This window comes from Schistocerca americana, chromosome 6, assembly GCF_021461395.2.
Source record: "Schistocerca americana isolate TAMUIC-IGC-003095 chromosome 6, iqSchAmer2.1, whole genome shotgun sequence".
NCBI classification, from domain to species: domain Eukaryota; kingdom Metazoa; phylum Arthropoda; class Insecta; order Orthoptera; family Acrididae; genus Schistocerca; species Schistocerca americana.
In genome coordinates this window covers 332,410,429-332,430,352 of record NC_060124.1, presented here as the reverse complement: position 1 = coordinate 332,430,352, position 19,924 = coordinate 332,410,429, and the positions used below count along the sequence as shown (strand labels likewise).

The 19,924-nt window shown below is 43.8% G+C and overlaps 1 protein-coding gene across 2 annotated transcripts in view; it reads left to right on the top strand.

Moving 5' to 3' along the window:
- LOC124619256 (ATP-binding cassette subfamily G member 4-like) overlaps positions 1 to 19,924 on the top strand; it is a 333,746-nt gene that overhangs the window by 172,906 nt on the left and 140,916 nt on the right. Inside the window, exon 2 of one of the 2 annotated variants that reach the window (XM_047145521.1) lies at positions 1,357 to 1,487. In XM_047145521.1, the coding sequence (XP_047001477.1) occupies positions 1,357 to 1,487 (131 nt within the window). Of the gene's footprint in view, positions 1 to 1,146; positions 1,488 to 19,924 lie in introns of those variants that run through there. The other variant, XM_047145520.1, reaches the window with a different exon arrangement.

The following is a 19,924-nucleotide window of genomic DNA, read 5'->3' as shown; positions in this document are numbered from 1 at the left end:
TGGTGTACGATCGATATGGTTACGAGTCCAAGAGAGGTGATTCAGGCAATGTCGTGCTGATAAGCAAAGACACTCGCGTCAGTCGTCCGATGCCGTAGACCATTGACGCCATATTCCACCACACTGTCCTAACGGATACGTTCGACGTAGCTCCCACATTGATTTCTGCGGTTATTTCACGTAGTGTTGTTTGTCTGTTGGGACCGACAACTCTACGCAAACGCCACTGCTCTCTGTCGTTAAGTGAAGGCCGTTATTCGTGGTCAGAGGTAACGCCTGAAATATAGTATACTGGGCAGACTCTTGACACTTTGGATCTCGGAATATTCAATACCCTAACGGTTTCCGAAATGGAATGTCCCATGCGTCCAGCTCCAGCTATCATTTCGCGTTCGCAGTCTGTTAATCCCCGTCGTGTGGCCATTATCACGTCGGAAACTTTTTCACAAGAATCACCTGAGTAGAAATGACAGCTCCATCAATGCAGTGCCCTTTTATACCTTGTGTATGCGATACTACCGCTATTTGTATATGTGCATATCGCTATCCCATGACTTCTGTCACCTCATTGTATTTTTGTATGATTTCTTCTAAAATCTTCCAAGTATTACAGCGCCCGGAAGATACGTATTTGGCCCAATTTCACTTTGGCTTACACTACTGTGCGCTTCTTGAAGTATAGCATGACGAAATATTCCAACAGTAATGTTTGTTTACATATATAAACATTAGTTGTGTAATGTTTTCTCGCCTTTTTAGTAGTCAAAAAGACGGATTTGGAATACTGTAAGTAATTATATAGCAACTATGAATACCATGGCCACAAAATGAAGAATTTAATGGCGCTCTTCATTTGAGTTGCTAATTTGTTCACTTTACACCTCCTATAATTTTATTGCCAGTGCCACATCTCACAATTTCCGAGAAATTACCTGTCCTGTCGACGTTTTTGAGTCACTCCTATTATTTCATCTTGTCAGTTGTTCCTCCACTGAGTCCCTCTCTCAGCGCAATAACAACAGCTGACACGCAGCTACTGATAGCCTGAACGGGGTCGCGAACGCAGCGCCGCCAAGCGGCCGCGCCATGCACTGCGCTTAGTTGCCAAGGTAATGTGCACGCGGCGCGCAGGCGCAGCAGCAGCAGCGGGAGCGACGTCAGTCGAGGGACGGCGGTTGAGGAGAGAGGACGTAGCGCAGATTGTGCCGCGCCGCGACGTAGCTGTAGCTAGCTGAAAGCAAAAGCAGGACTCCGCCGCGCGCTACGTCCAGCTGCAGCCGCCGCCATGCCTTCCGCCGGAGTAGAGTTGCTCGAAGCTAATGGCGCGCCCGCGTCTTCTGCTGGTTTTAACAACAGGCGCAAGTCGTCAGTGAAGGTGACCATCGTGCCGAGCCAGCCCAAGACGCTGACGCATCTTCCCAAGCGGCCTCCCGTCGACATTGGCTTTACGGACCTCAGCTACACCGTCCGCGAAGGCCGTAAAAAGAGTGAGTATCTTGCTTGATTCCTCTATCTTGAATCCGTAGAACTGCGTATCTCACCACCAACACTTACGGTTATAAATAGTCACCCAACTTTCTTCAGTTGTTTTATCCATGGTGGCTATTGTTGGCGCCATGATGGATGTAGACTCGTAAAACATAAACAACAACATCCTCCTTTAGTCACGCGCGTGTACAGACTAGAAATACAGATAATTTACATGGTAAAAAGACTCTGGTTTTTCTTTCCATGTCAACATTTTGTTGTGTGACATGTACAAATAATGACGGGATGTATTAAGCACCAGAAGATGTGTCTTCAGTATTCGAGACGTATTGTGCTTCCTAGTGAAAAACATGGAAAACTGTAGGCGAATGTGTTTTCCTTTATATTATTCAGTTGTTAACTACAATAGATGCATACCATGAAGTTCACTGCCTAAATTGTTTCGAATTCATATTAGCTGTAGCGGTTTCTATTTATGTTCTCGCTGCCGCTAACACTTAAAAACCCAACCCAGTAATCTGGTTTAGGCTCTTCACGAAATTTTAAATCCCAAGGTATACCAGAATATGAGTGCAGTAACTTTATTCAAGGAAATTCACCTACGATAGCTGTGTTGGTGAGAAATGTCTGGTTTTTAAGGGGGTGAGACACGTTCAGTAGGTATTAAGAGTAGATAAGCGATAAGGAATCATACTTCTCGCAACGAGAGACAGTTCGTGGTTCTATTGTCGAAGGTGCAAACGAAGATATACAGCGATCACATGTGGAATGACCACGAGAATAACCTATCGTCTGGCCATGATTTGTTATAGCGCTAGAACGAAAGGAGACGATCAGCCAAGGACTTTGGTTTGTGTTGAAGATCACGATGTGCGCCTTCATATTTTGATTGTTGCGCGCAGGAGAGTTAAAAAGTGGCGTTTCGAAGAAATTAGAACTCGCTTGAAACTTTTGAATTTTTTACTCTTTAAATATGACTTTTGTGAGAGGTTAACACCAAATTAGTTTTGTCTTTTGTATGGTCCACAAAATTACCTTCTGCGTTGGTTAACATTATGTCAGGCCACAACCTCTTAATTATATGCTATTCAGTTCATAGGCAAATAGCCCTTTGGGATGGACGGAATTTTTCTTTTCGCTGTTATAAGAATGCAGATACAAGGACTGCTGGATGTTATACTATATATTTAATGACAAAGAAAAAGAAGTAAATGGCAACAGCTATAGCTGCGAAGTAACTTACCTGTGGCGAGTGGAACGTGGGTGGTGACGTTAATTGAGTCACGGAAGAGATCTATCTCTGCGACCCGATACGCTGATAAAATATGACAACCTTGCACCAGAAGGACAAACAATGGACACCGCAGAGAATGAAGCGTCACCAAGTTAGAGCTTGCCCATCGGACTTTGGTACTTGACCTAGTGGATCCATTTTTGCGTCCTGCTGCCCATTGTAAGCGTGTCGCCAAATTCTTAGCTATAACAGGCATTTTACTGTTGCATGTTTGCAGAATTATGTATGGGAGGTATGTGGTCTGCGATTTAAATATTGGGATCCTAGTAACTGGAATTGATCAAATTCAAGAGTATTTGATTACTTCGTAAATGAATGACATCTTGACACAGAAACAGGATTTAAAAAGGAGTGGGTATCACTAAGAATGAAATATCATTGCTTTCACGATGACAGTAGTGCCATTTGGAGCACATTTATGCTAAACTAAGGAAACAGCTGAAAACTAAAATGTGGACAGCATGTGGTGGATATGAACCGCACTTGGCCCCGAAAGCTAATCCACACTTAACTCTTTAATATGTCTACCTTCCCACAAAATAATGCAAAAGGTAAGAGACTTTGCATGATATGCAAACGAAGAAAGATGAAAGGAGTGGTGAGTATCTTTAATATTAACTAAATTTGACGACGTGATTGTGGTGGCGAAACATGTTTGGGTGAGAAGAAACTAAAACGTTGTTTTTCAATAAGGCGGACCTGATGGTTGGGAAAAGAACACCACTGTGGCATTTCCGTCGATAGTAGGGCTAAAGCGTGATATGGAGTCTTTTTTGCGGCCTACTTGTGGTTAATACTATACCATTACGTCTATACCCCACAAACCACATTACGATGTGCGGCGCGGGGTACTTTGTGTAACACTGCCACTTCCCCCATTTTTGTTCCAGTCGCGAATGGTTTGAGGGAAGAATGAACACTGGTAAGCCTCTGTGTGACCTCGAATCTTTTTAATCTTTTAGTGAAATACGCGTAGGAGGAAACAATGTATTTGTTGTCTCTTCAAGGAAGCTACGCTCTCGCCACTGTTAACAGTAAAACAAACCGTGATGCAGTGCGCCTGTCTTGCAGCATCTACCACTGGAGTCTCGTGAGCGTCTCCCAGTAAATGAACCTGGAACAAAACGCGCTGCTCTTTAGATCTTCTCTGTTACCTTCCTCTATCGATCCTATGTGGTACGGATCCCAGACGGGCGAGCAGTATTTAAGAATATTGGTTAAAAACAGTCTTGGCTGCAATTTTAGTTTTTTATTTTTCAACGACGCGTTTCGCCTTATTTAGGCATGTTCAGGTTATCTTAATTTGGTATTTCTTAGAAGAATCCAGTAGTCAGTGTAGCCAAAGGGCACCATCGAATACATCAGGCCAACATCGCCTTCGTTAAACTCAGTAAAAACTTTTCTAGATGGACGCGAGTGATACCAGGATCTGCATAACGCGTTCACGTTCACAGGAGCGAGTAACAGAATAAGACGGGGTCTAGTAACGCCCCTGGTATCACTCGCGTCCATCTAGAAAAGTTTTTACTGAGTTTAACGAAGGCGATGTTGGCCTGATGTATTCGATGGTGCCCTTTGGCTACACTGACTACTGGATTCTTCTAAGAAATACCAAATTAAGATAACCTGAACATGCCTAAATAAGGCGAAACGCGTCGTTGAAAAATAAAAAACTAAAATTGCAGCCAAGACTGTTTTTAACCAATACTGTTAAGCACTGGTTTGCTGTATGCCACATATGGACCGGAAGAATTTCTATATAAGAATAGTTTGAACGAGGTTTTGTTAAGTTTCTTCCTCCGTGGGTGGACTACAAGAAAATACGTGTTTTTTTCACCAGACGCGATTCGCTGTACTGATGTGCAGCACCATCAGTGGCCTAAGTGTAGGCGAGAAACCAAGCACAAATCGCCGTAAGTAAAAACCGAGACATTGTTAAAGAATTGTTTTTCCATCTTAAAAACAAATCAGATTGTAAATATCTTTAATTACAGACCACTGGGTGCTTTAACCCCAAAAAGCGAAAAAGGTATGGTGGGAAAAAACACGCATTTTCTTGTAGTTGTAACGACAGAACGAAAATACCCTCAGGAATAGGCAGGGGATTGAGCGACTGTGTAGGCCTACCCTCCAATCCCACTAGCGGCTTGCTGCATCGATTACTTCCCGATAAAGCCGAAAAGACGCACCCAAGAAGGTACTCGGCACAGTTAATATAAATACAGAATACGACCAAATGCATCCAAACTCTCCTGATTACGTAAGAGGGGTTAGCAATCGATCCATTCTCTTGAAAGTGCCCTGCGAAATTTTTAGCGGTTACAAGATAGATTGACCCCGCTATCGCAGTGAAGAGTGAGGTACGTGCTGGACTACCAGTGTGGCATCGCGAAAGAAAAGTCTGAGGCTTCTGGACATATAGCGCACGTATCTACGTTAATACTGCATGATTTTTGTAAGCTCAGTGCAGTATCGTCTGGAATGAGCAGTTAAATTTGTGTGCTAGTCAGAGTTAACAACATTACTATTCTTAGGCGGAACTCTGCAGCTCACCAAGTGGCAGACAGAAAACAACAGACCGCCGCTGCAGAGGTTGGGATTAAATGATAGAAACATCCACCCTCTCTCTTAGATACAGATAGCACTTGTTAAATAACCTTCAAATCTGGCGATTGAAGAAGCTAGGAGAGACATGTTATTTGATCTTCATTTTTCTCAAAGCAGTCATGCTTAAATTGGCTGTGTGACTCTCCGAAGATACATTATCTGATCAAAAGTCCGCCCTGGTAGCTACGGGGTCAACGTGACTGCATGCCCAAGCGAGGGGGCTGGATTCGAATCCCCGATTCTGAGGTTTTCTGCGCACGGGGACTGGGTGTGGTGTTGTGCTCATCATCATTTCGTCATCACCGACGCGCAAGTCGCCTAAATGGCGTCGACTAAAAATACTTACACCTGGCGGCGGCGAGCCGCCACGCGACAGAGAGTGGGACGCCTAATCAGAAGCGTCCGGAGTCCTGTTAGTGCACATTAATATGGGGGTGGCCACACTTTGTCTGTTTGACGGCTTTAACTCTGTTGAGGACACTTACAATGAGGTGTCTGAATGTCTGTAGAGGAATGACAGCCCTTTCTTCCTCAGGAGCCTCTGGATCTAAGTGGGTCTTGCAACTCAACCCAAAGGTGTTCCATTGCCTTCGAGTCGCGACTTTGGGCACCCAGTCCATTTCAAGAGTGTTATTGTCCTCACAGATGCTCCTTTATGACAAGATGTACTGTCATGCTGATACCAACAATCATCGTCTACGAATAGTTCCTCTACTGTATGCAGTACACATGGCAGTAAAATGTGATAGTTTTCCTCACATTTATCGTTTTCTTAAGCGCAATAAGGGGACCGCACGGTAACGATGAAAAACACACCCACACCGTAAGACCAACTCCTCCGCACTTCACAGATGGCGCTACACATGATGGCAAGTAACGTTTTCCAGAAATTCGCCAAACCGTAACCCTTCCATTGGACTGCCACAGGGTATAGCGTAGATCATCGCCAAACCACACGTTTCCAGTCGTCGACTGTCCAATGGCGTCGCTCTTCGTATATATAAAATGGTTCATATGGCTCTGAGCACAATGGGACTTAACATCTGAGTTTATCAGTCCCCTAGACTTAGAACTACTTAAACCTAACTAACCTAAGGACATCACACTTATCCATGCCCGAGGCAGGATTCGAACCTGCCACCGTAACAGCAGCGCGGTTACGGACTGAAGCGCCTAGAACCGCTCTGTCACAGCGGCCGGCTCTTCACATCATCTCAACCGTTGCTTAGTAGTGACTGCAGAAACACATGGCTTTGAGGAGTGCTCAACCATTGTACTTCATTCTCCTTAACTACCTAAGACCAGTCCTTATGCTAGCAGCAATACTGGTAATACCATGGGTGATTGCTTCCGCTGTGTTCGACGGTCCCTGTCCGTCAGTTCGCGAGGTCTGCCTGATCTTGATTTCGCTGCTGTTGTTCCTTTGAGTTTCCACTTCACAGCAACATCACCAACAGCCGACTTGTGCAGCTTTGGGAGGGTTGAAATATCCTTGATAGATTCGTTACTCAGGTGACCAGTCCACGGTCGAAGATACAGAACTCTCCTGCGGACAGCTTCTGCTGTACTGCTTCTGTAGAGACAACGCAGTGCTCCCCACCTTCTTTTATACTGACGGGTCCGCCTCTCGTGACCCTAGCGGTCAATTCCGCATTACATAGAGGTATCGGGCTACTTTTGATTAGATACTGTATAATCCCATATTGATCCATTGATGAATAATAATAGCTTTCCTTTCCATGAAACTATAAAGCCATATGGAGTAAGGGGGCGCTTTGGCTAAGACAGTCAGGAGTAGCGGGGCTCGATTCCTCATCAGGCAATCTAGGTTTTTATTTTTCACGCTTTCCCTAAACTGCGCAAGGCAAATGCCGGTATGGCTACTTTGGAAAGGGGAAGTTCTTTTCTTATCCGAGCGGCGCACGTGTAAGAAAACTATATATATCACGTTCTATGACAGGGGGGCAGTGTACAAAAGACGCGTCGAACGTGTTTATGTGCTTTTGTGAGTTTCGTGCACTTTCCAGAACAACCATTTTCTATAGCCTCGTTTTATTTATAAAAGGTTTCGTAATACCTTGAATGGTTATATTTATACAGATCTTCGAACTGAGCAAGGGCGGGGAAGTGGAGCAGCAGTCCCATAAAAGTTTCTTGTCTACTTCGCATGGATGGTCTTCATTTATTGCGCTTCTCGCACAACCATCTTCACCTACTCTGATAATAATATAAAAAGAAATAGACTCATATTTGGGATGCGTTCCTTTATTAACAGATTGGCAGTTTTTCTCAAGGAAACCAACAGGACTTTGGCATTTGGGCCAGACAATCGCCTTGCAATGCATACGTTTTTGGCAGTACTCCAACATCTGTGGAAAACACGAGGTACAAAAACAATTGAGACGCAAAAATCAGTCCGGTGTATCATAGTGGAAATATATTTGCGAAGGAATAGATAAACAGACAGCTTGATGACCAGACGCAGCGAAAGTTAAGAGAATACGATGACACCGTTCTTAGCCTGCAGCTCTTCCGCGTACACACGCTAAGCTATATGACTATGCATTTGCGCGCTGACACGAGACAGCGGCACGTTGGCAGCCCTGCAGGCGAAGCGAAAAGTCAGGACGAGCGTGGCAATTAGGGAGGACGCAGTTCGTGTCAAATGCCCTTTGTGGCCATTTACGGTACTCAATTCAGACATTATCCCTCAGTTCCCTCCTCTCTTCACCATTTAGGCTTTAGGTGCTTACAATTTTCTAAAGTAGGAATACACCAGATTTACAATAATATTCTTTGTTCTAAACTCGTCGAATTACACGTGTAATATTGTTAAGCATCACTTAATAGATAGACTTTATCACACCGAAACAAGCCCTTTGGAACGTAGCTACATATTTTCTGCCATTGGTAGGTTAGAATGTTAGTAATAAAATCGTAAATTTTTATGACAATACAATCAGTCTGGCCCATGACCTTTCAGGCAGTCGGAACAGTAGGACACGTGGCGTACTCGAGAGCTTTATGATAATGCTAGCAGACACGCACACACACACACACACACACATTCGCAATAGTTTTACGCGCACATCTAATGGCGTTGCCGATATTTCCGTTATTTTGAAGCGATTCTGCCTGCGGCGTTATCCACATTAAATTAAGAGCAGACATCTGCGAGAGAGAAATTATTTCAAAAGGCGTAGGGACTACAGGTTCACTGAAAACAACCTTAAACGGAGCCACAAATGAGAGAAGACTTGTATGATGCTTCGCTTTCATTGTTTTATGTTGTGAACGATGCCTGTTTTTACCGCATGTGCTGATGTCTGCATGTTGTTGTGGTCTTCAGTCCTGAGACTGGTTTGATGCAGCTATCCATGCTACTCTATCCTGTGCAAGCCTCTTCATCTCTCAGTACCTACTGCAACCTACATCCTTCTGAATCTGTTTAGTGTATTCATCTCTTGGTCTCCCTCTGTGGGGCGCGTAATAGTGTAAAATAACTCGAATTTCAGTCTAGCAGCTTGGTTAGTGCGGAGCTTAGTAGTCGCTCTGTACGATCTTCGAGCACAGCATAATCCACTTCGGACAAATTCTTCATTATTGGCAGTGATTGCGGGGGTTGTGACCCGGACCGAAGAGTGCAAACTTGCGCCATCAGAAGATGCGCCGGCGGCTTTTGCAAGAGCGCGCAGGCAGGCGCTCCGGCGCGCTCTGTGGCCGAAAGAAGGCGATAACTGCGCAGTCGCGGAGTTTGATCCGGACCTTCCTCCGGCCTGTCTGCCGCTGATAAGTGCCGCGTCCTGCACAGTCTCAGAGCAGAACCTCTAGCGAATATGCTGCAGGAATTGTGTGTGTGGCAACACGTCTTACAAGGGGAGGGGACCATGCCTACATAATATCGCGAATGTCGTCCAAATTTATGCTAGATGCAGAGCTCGACCAGAAATGGAAGTGACACAAATGGGAGCTCCAGATGACCAAGAGCCTAGAAACAAAGAAGTTGGCCAAGTGGGAGTAGGAAATTTGTAAATTTGTGGTAAGGTCTTATGGGACCAAACTGCTGAGGTCATCGGTCCCTAACCTTACATACTACTTAATCTAACGTAAACTGACTTAGGCTAAGGACGACACACACACACATGCCCGAGGGAGGACTCGAACCTCCGACAAAACGCCTCAGACCGCGCGGCAAAAAAAAATTATATATATATATATATATAATTCATACTGGGAATCGAGAATCTCGGCGATTTTTGCCTGTTATAGATATCGATTCTTGCAACCCAACGGTCCTGGGAAATCCAAGTTTATATCAAAATATCCACAGTATTTCCTCAGATTAGCCTTCACAGACAGAAACTCGCGGCCGGGCACTTATACGTACGGTTGTACAGATACTGGTCAGGCTTCGTTGCGCTCTGGAGCTGCAGCGGCAGCTACTTCAATGCTTTTACCGCCAGGTACCGCCCCTTCTCTGGCTGACTAGAGAGCCTGTAAACTGACCAGCTCGTAGCTGCCACCATTTCCGAAAGACATCACTTCAACCGCCAGTTAAATATGGAACGGATAACAACATACATAGGTATCCCAGAAACATTGCGACAAACTTCGATGTGCTGTAGAGGGTGCCCTGGGGAACAAATCGAGGGTAGGAAGCCGTGCCTGGAAACGTCATCTAACGACACTGCAGAGCGCCAAAGTTATTGGCTCTGGCGTCTGCCATTAGGCCACCCCTTCAGCAACAAATGTGACTTTGTACGCTGACGGACCCTAGTCGGAACGTCTCGCAGTGTTTTCTTGTTCAGTGAGGGAGAAGTTGCTGCGTAGCCTAGCCTCGTTACCTTAGTGTATGACTGTTTCGGAAAAAGGATCCATCTGTAGTTTATTTTTGACCTGAGTACTGAAGCACATCGGAGTTTGTACAGGGTTCCGGAAGAAAAATAACCTGCGGATGGAAACCCTCGTCCGAAACCGTCATCCACCGACGCAGAAGAGCATCACCTTCATATGAGCCTTTCTAAGCAGCAGCTAGCTCCGTCTTCGCCACCGACGATCGTGGCAATCAGCGGCGATCACTGAATAGCAAGCAACAATGCGAAACGTTCCGCCTACGGTCAGCGTACAAAATCACGTTTGCTGCGGGAGGGGTGGCCTGGCAGTAGCCACCAGCGCCCATAACTTCGACGCTCCGTAGCGCCGTTGGATGAAGTTTCCAGACACGGGTTCCTATTCTGGATTTGTTCCTCGAGACACCTTCTACAACCCCTCGAAGTTTGTCGCAACGTTTCTAGGTCATCCTGTCTATTACAGGCTCGTAATTACTACAAAGAATAAATTATGTACAAGACCTGCCTTGTGCATCAGTGTATCTAATAGTGAAAACGCGGCATAATAGGTGTAGAAGAAGTTGCAACGTCATAAAACTGCAACGAAATGCTGGAAAATCTGCAGAGGATCGACGATAGGTGCTGGGAATGGTACTTGACTCGCAGCGTAAAAAAAGAGCAATGTTTTGCGCACAAGAAATCGGGAAGACCTATTATTGTCCCATTACATTATTGACGATAAATCACAGAAAACAATACGAAAAGTAAAATACGTAGCAGTTATCGGACGTGACTTAGAGTGAAATAGTCATGTACAGCATGTAGGAGAAGCAGACGCCAGGCTGTGATTTACAGTACGTATCTTGAAGCAATGTAATTCATCCAAGAAACAACTGGCTTGCGTAAAATTCGTTTTACCTATTCGTAAGTATCGCTAGCCAGCATGCGGGCTGTTTCCAGGTAGAAGCAGTAGGAAATATGTAGAGCAAATCCAAAGAAGAACGGCAAATTTCGTTAGGGACTCGTTTAGTAGGCGCAAGATCGTTACTGAGATGCTCATCAGTCTCCACTGGCAGACGCTACAGAAGAGACGTATTTCACATTTTCTGGACAAGTTCACTGTTAAAATTCACAGAGCGTACGTTCCGAGAAGAGTTAGGTAACACGTGACTCTCCTTTGGACAGACTGGTATAATTCAAATGTACACAATTTAATAGAAACACCCTTCTGCCCGAAGGCTATTTACATTTGTGCTTGTTAACCTCGAATGCAAAAAAAATCTTCCTGGTTGGAGTATCGGAAATAGGTTTTTGCCCATATACATCTACACATATATTCCGCAAGCCACCTGGCGGTCTGCGGCGGAGGGAACTTCTGGTGCCACTACCTGATCCCGCCTTCCCTCTTCCATTCGCTAATGATTGTCGGTAAATCGCTGTATTAGTTCTAATTCCTCAACTTTCGTCGTTTTGGCTCTTTCGCGAGATGTATGTGGGAGGAAGTAGTATGTTGTCCAACACATCCCGGAAAAGTACTCTCGGAATTTCAATAGTTAACCTCTCCGTGAAACATAGCGCCTCTTTTGTAGCATCTGCTACTGGATTTCGATTATTTTCACTGTAACTCTTTCGTGCCTACTAAACGATCTCGTGACGAAACGCGCCTATCTCCGTTGGATCTTCTCTATCACTTCTATTAATCCAACCGGATAAAGGGCCCTGACTGATGAACAATACTCAAGAGTCGGCCGAACAAGCGGCTTGTAAACCACCTCTTGTTGTGGATGTATTACAGTTCCGTATGATTCTTCCTATGAATTTCAGTCTTGCAGCTGTCCTTTCCTACTGTTCGTTTCATGCGTTCACTCCCCTTAAGGTCGATCCGGATTTTTACTCCTTGGCGTTTTACTATAGTTACTGTTGCCAGCAATTTGCCACCCTTCGGTCTGTCCTATATTCGAGATTTTCCACAAACTTTTCCAAAAGTGTCCGTCTCTACGTTTTAATGTTTTTTTTTTCTCTGCTATTATTTTCGCGTAAGACAACCGTGATAACTTGAAAGCAAGAACCCCCTGTCTGTCGTGAATGATTAAGAGAGTTTGATAAGCTGTCTATGGGTGTGCATGAAATGCTTGTGAACAGCTCTTAATCTGCATGAGGCTATCAGAGGTGGATCGCTGACACGCCTGTCACTGTTCTGAAGCGGTGAGAACCGCACTGAGTTAATTATTGATACAGGCGAATGGAGAAACTCGCGTGGAAAATTCTGATGTTTGCGTCGCTGGCACAAGGTCATCAGCGGTGGAGAGTTTTTGTCGTTTCAGCGTTCTCCAGCGCGGATGTCGTCGTCTTTCTGTTCTCGAACTGTTCCGACATCTGGCTTCTAAAAACTTACATACTTTTTTGTGAATGAGCTATGCGGTTGATCCTGTAGCTTCGCTTCTCCGGAATCGGAGCAAGAGGAGAAGAAATGGCACTCGTAACAGATCAGAAAATCTGGCTGCTATGCGCGAGTGCTAGAAGGCTTACATTCCGGGTTGAAAAAAAAATACTTTAGGATGGTCGTTGCAATTAATACAGTTTACGATTTCGATTAAATGTCTTACTAAAATGCCAACTTGTCCTCTACGATCCGATAGCATTCAAATACTGAAAATATACTCCAATTAAAGACTTAGAACTATTAATTAATTAGTATGTTTATGTGTGCGTTTCGAAACTGACCAGGTTAGTTTGAATATCAAAAAATTTACTTAAGCGTGATTCTGTTTCCAGTGAGCAGCAACGGTTTGCATTAGTTGGTTAGGCTTACGGGAATATACTTTGTAGGCTCTATTCAGTGTACTCTTAGGTGTAAATCGTACAGTAATGCGCACCGGTTTCCTCTATTAGGCTCACGCAGAGGGCGGTCGGAATGTGCTTTTCGCTACTCGTATGGATTAGACGGCACATCAGAGATGAAGACCAATTTCAGAATTGTTTTATATCACATGAATTGCGTGGTATTCCATGCTATTTCGAGGCGCTAAAAGGTTTATTTCACAATAACACATTACTATCAGATAAGTCTTTTCACGTTAGATGCACGAAACGAATCCAAAGGTTAGAGGTTCGACATCCGCTTGATTTTAATTTTTTTCTAGCTGTTGACGAGAATGTCGCCTCTTACAACGCTACAATCTAATTAAATTAGTTTGCGTCTTACGTTTAGTGTCAAAAGCTGCAACGTTTTCGTGACAAGTATTGTCTGCTAGCAGTCAGCAAAGTTCTCCGTTATCCTTGGCGATAGAAAATCGATTTAGAGTCTATAAATCGATTAAGTGTCTATAAAAACTCACACAAAAAATTTGTAAACCATGTATAGTAAAATCTCTCTCTGCCTAAGCATGTGAAATCTGTGTTCTTGTTAGGGCCGGGAAAGAATAATTTTAAACTTATCACGTCATATCTCGATCACTGCTGAATTTACTGAAATATTTTTTTCATTGATTATTAAAATACCTCGGTCGGGAACGAATATTTCCAAAGTTACGTATCACATGCCTTTTTTTTTTTTTTTGCAATATTGTCAATATTAAACTCGTGATAAGCATGAAGTTTGAAGTCTACTGGTTAAGATCTCAAGTACACGTACATGTACATTAAATATTTTCGAAAATATAAAAAATAAAAATTAACGCTGTGTAATTTAGAATATAATTCTGTGTAACAACAATAAAACAAAGGATGTAAATTTTTTCTTTACTTGTTTTATCTCCAGAACTGACGAGGTTAAGTAGGACTACAAATTTCTGCAAAAAACTGAAGTGGCCAGGTCGTTCAGACTCCGGTTTAAACTGTAGAACCCCCTACGGTGTGCTGGGTCGACTCCGATAGGATCATAGAATGAAGTGGTACAGTTGTTCCAAAATTAGATTGGCGTTCGGAAGGAACGAGATTCAAACCCTCTTCCGGTCATTCTTAAGTGGGTTTTCAGTGATTTCCTTAAATCGATCAAGGAAAGTGCCGGAATTGTTCCTTTCAAAAGGACACAAATGAGTTCCTTCATATCCTTCCGCTATTCGAGCTTGTGCTCAGGCTTCCGTCTGATGGGAAGTTGTGCAGTAAGTATTCTATTCTTCCTTTTCTCAATAGTATAAAGACTGTGCTCTTCAAACCAATTATCGGCTTGGTGACAGCTTTTCTTACTTCCAGTGTTATTTACCACTGGACCACAATCACTTGTTTGTAGCAGTTCTCGTATCAGTAACAGCTGCGTAATTGGAGAAGTATTGGTGACTGCACATCGTGACTGTACATCATATCATACTTTACTTGTCCGATTTGCATTTCATTGTGGATGATGTACACTTTAGCTCCCACAGAATGCTATAAATAACGGCACTGCTTTGAACACTTATCGGACTGCGAGCAAAGTTCAAAGATGTTAGACAAAGGCCTTGCACACGTCAGCTTTTGCAGCCGCGTGCGTGAAAAACTCCTCCATTGCTTCTCATAAAAAAGTGAAACAATCCCTGAAGTTTCTGAGGCCCAGTCTACCACTGTTTCCAAGTTGTTTCACCATATTTAAGCCATTATCAGCAGGTGCTTTCTTCTTCTTCTCTTCCACATTTATATTTTATGCGACTGATATAGTCAGTGCCACTGCCGTGCCGCAGTGGTAACACCGGTTCCCGTCAGATCACCGAAGTTAACTGGGGTGGTCCAACACTTGGATGGGTGACCATCTGGTCTGCTGAGTGCTGTTGGCAGGCGGGGTGCACTCAGCGCTTGTGAGGCGAACTGAGGAGCTACTTGATTGAGAAGTAGCGGCTCCGGTCTCGTAAACTGACATACGGCCGGGAGAGCGTTGTGCTGACCACATGCCCCACCAATCCCGCATCCAGTGACGCCTGTTGGCTGAGGATGACACGGCGGCCGGTCGGTACCGTTGGGCCTTGATGGCCTCTTCGGGCCAAGTTTAGTTTTTAGATATAGTCAGCCAATTATTATCAATGGGTCATGAAAAACCTGTGTATCAGTACTTCTCTGAATTACTACATCTGACCACTAACATCTTTTTAGGGTAATACGTAATACACGGATAGTTACACAGTTATCTACCAGTCACTTCTTTCTTGAGACTGTGTTGTATGTCAAAAGAAAGAAACTGGGAAAACCATTCCTTGTTCGACGAGTACTCGAATATTGCTCGTCAGTTCTGGAATTCGTGCCAAACTGGATTTCTAGAGGCAATAGAGAAGATCCAAAGAAGAGCGGTGCATTTTGTTGCAGGTTCATTTAGTAAAAGCGAAAGCATCATATAGATGCGCAGCCAACTCCAGTAAGAGACGCTGCAGGAAAGTTCTGCAAAGCGACATGGTCTATGGTTAAAGTTCCGAGAGCGTATATTCCTAGAAGAATCAGCCGTTATACAACTTTTTCCTAGGTATAGCTCGCGAAAGGTCCGTCGAGATAAAAGTAGAGAGATTCTAGCCCACACGGAAGGTTACCGGCCACAAAGCGTCACGTGGATTGCAGAGTACAGATGTGGATATAGGTGTCGAAGAGATGTGTTTCATATTATCGAAGGTCAGCGAGGCTCATAGATCTTAAGGTATGCATTCCATATTTACTAGAAATGTTTTTCTTACTTTTGTCCGTTCTCCCACCTCTGGAAGTTTGTCGGGGGAGTTCTGGTTCACCCTGTATGTACGTACTCCTAGGTACCGTATGGCAGTATCGATTCGTGTTCTCTGTTTTACACATCTCAGTATGTTTAGTATAAAGGGAAGTTTCCGATATGAGATGGGCTGACACTTAGAAGTTACATATCGGCCTTTCGTGCCCATGTAGACAGAGACCATCATCAAATCTTTTGAGATAAGTTTTAAACATCGGAACATTGTCGATATTACGCACAGTAATGAGCTAATGAAACTCGCAGGTCAGTATAAAATCGAGCGGGTCCAGTTTAATGAAAGGATGTTGGCTGGTGACGCAAGTGTTTTCCTGGAACTTCATTCTTTCTTACGTCAGTGCTGTCCCGTGTTTAGAAACAGCGGTAGACCACGAGACAAGGTCTTGCAGTACATAAACCTGTCGTAGACGCAACACATTCTGTAGGATCGTAGTTCGATATAGTTATGCCTTTCTTAACTTCACGTTAAGCCCTAATTCAATAATTCTTTCCATAATGCATAAACAGGTTTGTTTCTGAAAATACATGTTCCTTCGTCATTGATGGTTGGTACGTTGTGTAACGATTGGAGAGCCGATTTGTAGAGAGGGAAAAATTGCCGGTTATTGGAACTCTGTTCTTACGTATTACCATTCAAATATCTTCTATACATTTCTTCTATACATTTGTCCGTATGTAACCTTCTATTCATAGGTCGTCGGCGGATATTTAAGGTTTTGAGAAAGGAGGCGGACGAAAGGCACAAAGATTAAGCTTTAATGGCTCGCTGTCATCGACGTCATTACAGACGGATCGTTAGCCCAGTTGAATAAAAGAGGAGAGAGCAGTCGACCGTGGCACGGTTCAAGGAACCACGCCAGCATTCGCCTGAAGTGATTCATAGCAAATAAAAATCAGATGGCCACAGGTAAATTCAAACCACACTACTCTCGAGTTCAGGTCCACTGTAGACCTCGATCTGGTGAATAATATTGGACGAAATTAGGTTGCAAATTGCTTACAAAGTCACATGAGTAGTTTTCATTTGTATTTGGAGAATTTTTTTCTTTAATTGAACCAGAAAGTGACGACACTGCAACCTACGCGATTGTTGGTCGGCTTCTGTGCGCCAGTCGCTTGAAACCTTATAAAGTAGATAGCCTTGCGCCAGTCAGTCTTCTTTTTCTGGAGAAGAATGTACCGTTGCGAAATTCACTAGTTGGTTCGAATTTTTGCTGCGGAAATTGTTCGACCGGTTACGTTCTTGATTGCGTATCTTACGTTATGAAGGAAGTGATAAGAATCTCTGAGAATCTTTGTGCTCCTGCAAGAACGCGTCTCGTCTTCAATTTTGTGATTATGTCATTGAGATCCTTTTTTTTTTTTTTTTTTTTTTGCTGTCGAGGAGAAATTGTTGGACACAATACAGTTTTAAGAGTTTGACTGCTTATCCCCGATTGCTTGGGGTGTGTTGGTTCGATGGTTACCTGGTCGTGTTCAGGATCAGACTTCCGTGTAGCAGTGTGAAGGCAATTAAGGAACTGCATGTATCAACCCTTCAGCAACGTTGACGGGCGTGTTATAATGTTACTCTTTGTCAGGCATAAGGCTGAAACCACTTAATCTTGTGCTTGGTTGTAGCGGTAATAGATAGCCGGATATGACTTTGGTCGAAGGAACAACTATGGCTGTGTCTGGTAAACGTGTCAGTAAGCTCTGTTGTTTCTGCGGAAACTTCAGCACTTGCATTTTTATACCTTTCAACCTCGTCGTTTTAAGGTTAACCTGAAATTTTACTCCGTGATGATAAAGACTATTGACTGCAACCAGTAGGTGCTTATGTAGAGGCCACTAATGGCGTGAAACTACTTATGTAGCGGTCGGATGAATGCAGTGTGTCTGCAGTTGGTCTGAAACAGCAGTACTGGATGGAGGTTAACTAATCACGTACCGTCTATCAAAGCGAGATTGCCAACGCTCATTAAAACAATTTAACGGATACAGTCTCAAAGAAGGTTGCTGTAAGTCCAACAATAAAATTTGCCGTCCGTATGGTAATTACGTCGTATACAGGAATCACGTACGTTGCGCAGCAACGGAACCGCGTCGAAGGCTCTATTCTTTCATCATGGGAAAGAAAAGAGGACATCACCCTAAGTGCGAAATTACGTTGCCTCAATTTGGTGAGTACCTGAAACATTAAAATGTCCACAATTAAGACAAAAAAAATTTTAGGCGTCGTATTTCAAGCATTCATTGTCTCCACCATCAAGGCCTCTCCATATTTTTAGTCACAGTGGCGCATACGTAGGGTACTGCGCCTGGGATCCTCTGTTTGAAGTGCGAATTTCCAAACCAAAGGCAATGAAATGAAGATCAAGAAAAACAGTCTACATCAACATCTATAACAGTAGTCTGCAATTCTCACTTAAGTGCCCGGCGGAGGGTTCTTCGAACCACCTTCAAACTATTACTCTACTGTTTCACTCTAACAGCGCTTGGTAAAAGTGAACACCCAAATCTTTGTGTACGAGCTCTGATTTGTCTTATTTTATTACGATCATCATTTCTTCCTATGTACGTAGATCGGCGACTATAAAATATTTTCACATTCGAAGGAGAAAGGTGGTGACGGAAGTTTCGTGAGATCTCGCCCCAGCGCAAAACGCTCTTTTGTTAATGACACCCACCCCAACTCGCTTGTCATATCCGACACTCTCTCTCGTATATCGTGATAATACAAAATAAGCTGCCCTTCTTTAGACTTTCTGATAAGGATCCTATCTGATGAAGATCCCATACCGCACATGTGATCGTTCCAATTGAAGTGGTCCGTATTGTAACTCCTATGTATTTGGTTGAATTGAAAGCCTTTAGATTTGTGTGGTTTATTGTGTAACCGAAATATAACGGATTTCTTTTCTCACTCATGTGGGTGACCTCACACTTTTCCATATGCAGTGACAGTTTCCACATTTCGCGTCATAGAGATGTCGTTTCTAAATCATTTTACAATTGGTTTTGATCTTCTGCTGATTTTACTTGACGGTAAATGACAGCATCATCTGCAGGTAATCTAAGATGGCTACTCAGATTGTCTCCTTAATCGTTTATATAGATTAGGAACAGCAGAGGGACTATAACACTTCCTTGGGGAACGCCAGATATCACTGCTGTTTTACTCGACGACTTGCCGTCAATTGCTAAGAAATGTGATCTTTCGGACAGAAGATCACAAATCCAGTCACAGAACTGAGACAATACTGCATAGGCACGCAATTTTGATCATAAATCCCTCGTGATGAATGTGTCCAAACCCCCCCTGGAACCTAGACGTACACAATCAATTTGAGATATTTTGTCGCTGTCACTCATTACTTCCTGCGGATAAAGAGCTAGTTGTGTTTCGCAAGAACGATATTTTCTGAATCCGTGTTGACTATATATCGAGGTAATTCGCAGTGTTCGAACACAGTATATGTTCCAAAGTCCTACTGGAATTCGATGTCAGTGATAGGGATCTGTAATTTGGCAGATTACTCCTATTTCTTCGGGGATAGTCGCTATCACGATGAATCTTTCACTCTGCGGCGTATTTTGAATCTTCTTGACAGATTAAAGCCATGTACTAGACCGTCACCGAAACCCGAAACCTTGCTGGCGATGCACCTGAAAAGTTGGAGCCTCGGAATTGTTTCCCTTCTCATGGAATCGCGTGCGTCCTACCTGCAGCTGTAATCGTCGCCTTGACTGTGTCATTGGAAACGCGGAACGCATACCCCCAAAAGTGAGTATCCGGGTGGAATGAACACTCTGGCTCTCGAAGGCGATTGCTTTTTGTGACGCAGTCAAACAGGTTCACTCCCAGCCAGTAACACATTGTTTTATTTCCTGTGTGCAGACACGTGCAGCATCGCGCGACCAGGCGGCCCTGAATTTCTCACTGCGTCACTCGCACTCACCGGCGTCTTTTTTTTTTCTTTTTCACTTTTTTTTAGTGTTTTGCCTCTAATTGGCTGTATAGTGGCATCCTGCATCGCGATCTTG